The following is an 8,010-nucleotide window of genomic DNA, read 5'->3' on the forward strand; positions in this document are numbered from 1 at the left end:
TGTAGCTCGGGTTGTGGGTGAGGTTGTTGACTTGCCTGCCGAGCTGGCTTGTTTCCGTTCAGACACTTCATCACTATGCTGGGTAACATCATGATGACGTCCTATAGTCTGAACGAATATATAGCACCCTTTTTATTAACCGGCACCTATGGGACGAGAAGTGTCCAGATAATCAAGAAGTGCGCGTAACTGCTGTAAACCCTGACCAAGCGAAGCTTCAAGATGTCAACATTCCTCAAAAAATCTGTGTAAAAACATCAACATACCTCCTAATATCAATGTAAAAACATACAGTAAGGATTAGAGACGTAATGCAGGGGGTATACACGTCACTGATGTACTTTATTTACAGCATAAATACTCTGACATCGCAGTATTTGATTCTTGCCACTTTATCAAGAGTGCCAATTAAAATGAAGTTTGGTGTACTTGCAACAAAGAATTATTCTCTTTTGTATTAATTTTATTTGAGAATAAACTCCAGCTGCAGTGTTTCAGCATTCCTACAATTAATTATTCCCATTTAATGTGGGTTAATATAATCTTTCGCATTCTGAATGGCAATTTCTAGTGTCTAAGTTCTACAAGACAGGGGTTTTGTGATTTGCTTTGTTAAAATGAGTTGTAATTGTCAACAGATCTTTAGAATATAAGCCCCATGGCTGGTACCTATGGCACTGTGTGAAGTGTGGCATTGTTCCATTCCTTCGCTGTTCTGCCTTATTCTTCAACTACTTGCTTGGAGTACCACCTCCTGAGGAGCTGTCAAAGGGTAAGTGAAAAGGAATTTGCAGTTGTAACTGGGGGATATATAGTTTTTGGTGGATGTAATTTTGGACTTTTGTTTTCAAAGCTAGCAGTGACAAATCAGGAAAGCAAGGATATTAGAGAGAGGTGCAGACATCTTAAAGTAGTTCTGAAGAGGGATTTTAATGACCTGAGTATATACTGGGACAGTGGTAGTTTAAGGGACACGAGGAGCAAGTGTTCTTAGATTGCGTTTTAGGAAAGCTTCCAAACGGTATGTGTTCAGTACCACAAGAAAGGAGGCCCTACTAGATTTGGTCCTCAGAGCAAGTATCAGTGGAGAACAGTTAGGGGACAGTGATCATGTATCATAAGGTTTGGCATTAGCTGGGAAAGAAAAGTGAAACAATTTGAGAGTAAGAATAATCAACTGGCAGAGAGCCAATCTCAATGGGGCAAGAAGAGAGCTGAGCTGGATAGACTGCAACCAAAGGGGAAAAACAGCTGAGCAGTGGGACAAAAACAAAGTTGCTGGAAAAGCTCAGCAGGTCTGGCAGCATCTGTGAAGGAGAAAACAGAGTTAACGTTTCGGGTCCGGTGACCCATTACTTTCCAAAAAAAGACATGAGTCGGGCACAGTCAAACTACATTTCCTCAAAAGGTAAGGTAGGGCAGTCGCATTCAGAGATCCCTGAGTGACAAATGAGATATAATTTAAGTTCAAGAAGAAATCACATGCTCATAACAGGTTTGAGCTAGAAATACAAATGCGAACAAAGCCAAAATAAAAGCTTCAGAAAGCGAGTTGAAAAACAAGCAAGAGAAATGAAGAGAGATGATTATAAAAGACTGGTAGGCAACATAAAAGGAATCCCAAAGTCTCATTAGGCACATACAAGGCAAAAGGGTTGACAAAGGAGGAGTAGTGCTGATTATGGACCAAAAAAGGGATTTTATGTGTGGAGGAAGAGGCCTAAAGTGTTAAGTGAGTACTGTCTTTATATATGAGGCATATTGTATCAGGCCATGATGACAGAGAACGAAACTCCATCAGTAGAAGGGTTTAACATTGACAAAGAAAGAGGTATTAAACAAGTTGTCAGTACTTAAAGTTGATATGGCACTGGGATAGGATGAGATACAACCAAGGATATTGAATGAAGGGAGTGTAGACATTGAAGAGGCACATGATTTTTCAATTTTCGCTGGAGTTGGGGATGATGCAAAAAGGTTGGAGAATTGCAAGCAATTATACCCTTGTTCATAAAGGCTGAAAAGCTAAGTCCAACAATTTCGGACCAGTCATCTTAGAAACAATTATTTGGGATTGATTTAATAATGACATGGGAGTGGGTGGGTTAATTAGGAAGATCTTCAAATTAACATGAACTTTTTTGAAGTGGTAACAGAGAGATAATGACGCTAATGCTGTTGATATGGTGTACATGGACTTCCAAGACATGTTTGATATATGCCACACAATAAACTTGAGAAATTTTATAGGTCATGGAATAAAAGGGGCAGAGCAACATATTTACAAAATTGGTTGAGGAATAGGAAACGAAGTGTAATTAAAAGAGTATTTTTGGGCTACAGGGAGGTTTGTAGTGGAGTTCCCCAGGGGTCACTTTTGGGACTCTTGCTTTTCTAAAAGATCTGGATCCTGGTGTGAACAGAATATTTCTAAGTTTGGGGGAGATTTAAAAAAAAATATTTGGAGCTTTGTAAGCTATGATGAGGATGATGTAGAAATTTAAAAGGACTTTTAAAAAGTGGAGTGGATGGATAGGTGGCAGACGAAGTTCAATGCAGAGAACTGTGAGGTAGTTCACTTTGGTGCACATGGGCAGACAGTTTAAAATAAAGGGTGTACAGGAATAGTGAGACCTGGTTAAATATGTGCTAGGGGATAAATTCCAGAACTTAGGGCCTATTCAGCTGAGAGCTCAACAACCAAAGGTAGAGCGATGAAAGTCAGGACTGCGCAAGACTGGAATTAGAACAGTGACAGCATCCAGGAGAGGTTACTTATGTTAAAGTGTGGCCAGTCATCAAAATAGGTTCTCCTTCAATGCCTAGTAACTGTTTGCATTTCCAGAATTTTACTGTTTCAATATAACATAATTATTGGGTTTCACAGGATTCTAATCAAAATCTTCGACTTCTAGTTACCATCCCAACCTGGAATTATAATTTGCAGCTCCAACCAAGACATCTAATTTCTATACCAGAATTGTGAAAAAAGGAATTAGGAATCAAAATACTTGTATTTCTATAGTGCTGGAATAAATGAACACTTGGCTTTACATACTAGGGACTAAAAAAATGCAATTGCAATCATTAAGTCAGTCTGTGGGCTAGAGAAAACTGCAAAGCAATATTGATGAATTGGTGAAATGGGGAAAATTTTTGCAGATTGAATTCAATATTAATTAATGAGTAGGTGGATTTGTTCCACAGGAGGATGATAATATTTTGGTGTAAGTATTTAGGTTCACAAGACATTAAAAGTAGTAATGAAAATGATAAAGCCATGCAAATGTTTAATGCTTTGCTGGATTTAATGGAAAATCTACATAAAACTTTTCTGTCCACAGTTGGAGTACTGTATATAGTTTTGTAGCTATGTAGCTCCTCTGTACTAGAAGGATGTTGCGGCCTTGGCGAAACTACAGTACTGATTTCGTAGTTGGCTGTTTGATACAAGCAAATACAAGTAAAGCCTTGAAAATCTGGGGAATTATGGGGTGATATGACACAGATGTACTTTTCCCATTGTCAAGTGCTGAGGACCAAGGGAACATTTGACAATTAAATGTAAGATCTGATGAACAAGCAACAGGAGAAACTGTTTCTTTAGGGAGTGGGGCAGTTATGATTCTATGGATTGCACCAGTTGAGTTGATAATTGAGGCAACAACCATCTGAGCATTTAAGGATATGTGATTGAAGAAAAGGGGAATGAAAGGACCTGGGGGCAACCGTGGTATTGAGAGTATTTTAAGACTGGCATAGTTCATTGTTGGAATTTCTAGAAAATAGGCCGAAGGTTAGGATGAAGCCGCAGGCATAGTCAATAGGAAAGATTGTTATGAATGGCATGTGGAGCAATCTGAGTGTGAAGTGGCCAAAACACAGCAGCTTTGTCTCTGAATAAATAGACATTAATGAGATGTACAGTCAAGAGAGGCTAGTGCTCAGGGAATAGAGAGTGTGCAGCAACAACAAGGTGGCAATATTGTTGTCATTATGATGTTGAGGAACTTGAACAAATCAGAATAAACAAACTGTACATGATGAAACATTATAACTGTTGTATTGTAAAGCATGTATTGAATGATGTCAGCCGTTTGTGATTGGAGTTCTTAGATGTCATGGCAAAGTCATACGCTGCTTTAATTGCTTTTTGTATTAACACAGTTTTAATTTATATTTCATATATTCCAATTACCTGGGTCAGCTAATCAGTTGCCAACATTCATGTTGTTAAATCTGGTTCTATTATCCCAGATTCCCAAATCTGCTGCTGGGAAAAGCAGCATTAGCGTCTGGAATCCGAACTTAAATAGTGCTGATAGAAAAATAACTTGATTTTACAATGCTGTGCCAAACATTTGTTACACAAAGCTAGTTAAAATCTCCATTAAACCTCACCTACTAAGCCTTAAACAAGCTTTAGCGTTTTTTATAATGTGGAAGTTACTAGCTTCACACCTTAAATGAATCTTGCCTTTCTTTCTAGATTCCCCTGAAGGGAAATTTGAAGCCTTGTGTCTTTACTTGGCGTTGCCTACCAACCTTTTCAAACTTTTCCAGGAGCACAAGGACATATTATCTCCTTTGCTACAAAGGTAAGTACTGCTTCTGTGTTTGAAATAGTTTTAGGTCATTTAGAAAAGTCTGTAGCAAGGACAGAAGTGATGTTTAAAGCAAAGGTTCTCCTGCCCTAGGTGACATTCAATAGAAAGATTACACAAGAATGTGCAAGATTGGAGCAGTTAATCTGGTCAGCCCTCCTAATGATATGCATTGCATGCTAAGAATTAGTTCACAAATGTAAATTGGAACTGTGTTGTTAAAAATAATGTTTTTAGATGTATTTTTAAAAAGTAAGGCCTGTCTTCCTGCAGATTCCAACCATTACCTTGTCATTTCGAAGCCCCACATTCCTTCACCCAGCTTACCCGTGACCACCGCACTTTCAGGTTTTGCCAATACTGCTCCAAGTCTGCTCTATTAGGTCCCTAAGGTAGGAGGTTTGGTTTCCATTTGCCACTCTGTAGTAGTTAGCCAAGGCTGGGAGCTCAGTTATATAGGAACAACGAGACTACAGATGGTGTCAAACAGTTTCATCGTGTAAATTCAGTTCCATCCTTGTGTAAGTTGATGTTGACGAGCAAGCAACAGAACAAACAAGTATTGTGAAAATAACTCATGAGGCCGTCAAGGATTATTGAATGCTCTGAACCTCGATGAGGAACATTTGAGGGAGCAAGAAGATTATCTTGTGTAAGAGATGAAATTGAAGATTAACTGGGAGAGCAGATAGAACGATGGTATGGAATGAACTTGGGATGGTCAGATGGAACATAGGGACAGGAAGAGGCCAGTCAGCATATCAAACTTACTCCACTATTTAAGATTGTAATTCCAGAGATTCATAACCCGTTGAGTGATAAAATGTCTTCTCTTTCACCTATCCCTTTAAGTATTTTGTAAGTTTTAATTAGGTCACCTCTGATTCTTCAAAACTCTAGAGAATATAGGCCCAGTTCACCGAATCTCTACTCATAGGTCAATCCTGCCATCCCAGGCACAAGTCTGGTGAGCCGTCGTTGCACTCCCTGTATGAGAATAATATCTTTCCTGAGTTAATGAGACGAAAACCTCTCACGCGATTCCAGGTTCCTAACCAGGCTCAGACTTTACTACACCTATACTCAAATCCTTTAGTGATAAAGGCAAATATTCCTTTGGTCTTCCTTGTAGTTTGCTACAGCAAAGTAAGTAGTAACTCCACTGCATAGATAGTCATGGAGATTAATCTTTGAAGCTTTCTGTGGGCTTTTATGATCTACAGTTCTTTGGGAGGTAGGACTTCACGTAAGTATGAATTGGTTTAATTTTGTATCAAAACAAATTAAAAATGTGTTTGTTAGATAGCATACTCTGAATAAACCTAAATATTGTGGCCTTACAGTTAGTGCAGGCATATTCCTGGATCTTTGGGGCTTATACTAATTGACTCATTTGTTTTAGGTACTCATTGCACTGATCATATAAAAATAAGCTGCGGCAGCAAATGTTACAGCTTTATCACAAAATGCATTTTGTCATTAGCTTGAAACTGTCAACCGTTTTAAATTTGAAAAATTACTTGCCTGCAGATTTGTTTAATTAAAGTCTGTGAATTTTTTTGCAGATGGTGTTCTGATTCTTCAGTACAAAGCCTTCTCAAAGGAGAGCGAGCAACAGTCCGGTTAGTGATCTCTTAATGCTTCCTCTCTGATCTAGGTGTGTTCACCTTTATTCCCCCCTCTCTCTCAATCTTTTTCTTTATTTACTGCTCACTGAATTAGTTATTTTCTAAAATAAGAGCAGAAAAATGTGCTGATAAAGGGTTGCACATGGAAAAACTCTAACCCAGTTGATTCAGACATAAATTGACATGCTGTGTGTTTCCAGCATTTGGAAAATGCTTCTGTTTGTGTTTTTGTTTCCTTTTATCTTTACTCAATCATGTAAGAAGACAGCAGCACAATTAATTTAATCGTACTTTTGATATAGTAAAACATCCCAAACAGTTCACTGGAACATTATCTCACACAAATTCACACCAGTCCACAAAAAAAGTGATCTTGAAACATGTGATCACGAGCTTGGTCAAAGTTTTGGTCAAGCATTTTGAGGAGTGACTGAAAGGAGGGAAAAGAGACAAAGTGATTTCAGAGAATTCTAGAGACTAGCATCTGAAAAGCTGAAAATGGGACGACTGGCAATGGAATGAAGGAATTGAGGATTAAAGTTTGCCAGAATAGAGGAAGAGTGGGAATTTCAGACAGTTGTACAGCAAGCAGTTACAGGGGTGGGGGAGGCAAGGCTGTGGAGGGATTTGAATGTGAAGGTGAGAATCTTTTAAAACTAACAGCATAACATAGGAACAGGAGTAAGCCATGCAACCCATTGAGCCTGCTCCACCATTTAGTACAATCATGGCTGATCAAACACTTCAATTTCTTTTACCCACAATATTCCCTAAACTTTTACACCACTGATAATCAAAAGCTTGGCAATTTCTACTTTAAATATTGTTACACCTCACTTGGGTAGTGTTGGAAATCAAGCCCAGCTATTCCTGGAGTCACCACAAAAGTTAAAGATTGTTTAAAAATATGCAAAACTCCACAGTTTACCTGACTTTCAGACCCAGATTGATAGCACCAACCAGGTTTCTGATTAGAACAAGAATGACTATTATTAGATACAGGCAAGCAGTTATAAACCATCAATTCTTTATAAACTGCCCGTTACACACAGTCAGTGTCAAATGTGGAAAGAGGGCCAAATCTAGAAAGACAGTGCAGTAGTCTTTGTTATCAGGTGCTTTGGCGAGATGATCTTTGACTCTTCTTCTTCTGACTAGTGCGTTACTGTAATCATCTCTCTCCAGTCACTTCCACTGCTTGGTAAGAGACACAAGGTGTCTGCTTCACTTACAAAATGTCTCTGATTATCAGTTAAAACTCTCAGTTTACAACAACTATTGCAACTGGCTTTCTTCAGATTTACGTGAGCTTTCACTGCAAAGGACGGAGGGACTACTGCTGAGCTGGGAAAGAACTCTCTCTCTGTCTGTGTTTCTCTCTCTCTCCCCCTCTCCCCCTTTCCCTCCCGGCCTCCTCCCCCTCTTCCCCCCCTCCCCCCTGCATGCTCACAAAAATTCCCAAGTTCATCAAGCAATCTTTCCTATTTCCGAAACTATGCTGACTGTGCCCAAACAGATTATTTTTACCCAATGTCCATTGACCACATCCTCTAATATTTTCACTACTACTACTGATGTGAGGCTGACAGATCTGTGGTACCCTATTTTTTTCTCTTGCTCTTTTCTAGAATAGTAGGATGACGTATCAATGCTTCCAATATTTGAAAGAATCATTCCTGAATCTATGGAACTTTGGATGATGGTTGCCAATGCATTGACTGTCTCTGTAGCCACCTCCAGCTTGTTCAACACTCTGGGGGATTATAGACTACTGTGGA

General features: G+C 39.0%; 1 protein-coding gene across 1 annotated transcript in view; it reads left to right on the forward strand.

Annotated features, from left to right (window-relative positions):
- The window catches only part of ubr1 (ubiquitin protein ligase E3 component n-recognin 1), a 154,472-nt gene that overhangs the window by 137,880 nt on the left and 8,582 nt on the right, over positions 1-8,010 (forward strand). Inside the window, exons 35-37 of the mRNA XM_048600485.1 lie at positions 639-772; positions 4,490-4,598; positions 6,170-6,226. Coding sequence (XP_048456442.1) covers positions 639-772; positions 4,490-4,598; positions 6,170-6,226 — 300 coding nt within the window. The remainder of the gene's footprint in view (positions 1-638; positions 773-4,489; positions 4,599-6,169; positions 6,227-8,010) is intronic.

Source organism: Rhincodon typus, chromosome 8, assembly GCF_021869965.1.
Source record: "Rhincodon typus isolate 14 chromosome 8, sRhiTyp1.1, whole genome shotgun sequence".
Lineage (NCBI taxonomy): Eukaryota > Metazoa > Chordata > Chondrichthyes > Orectolobiformes > Rhincodontidae > Rhincodon > Rhincodon typus.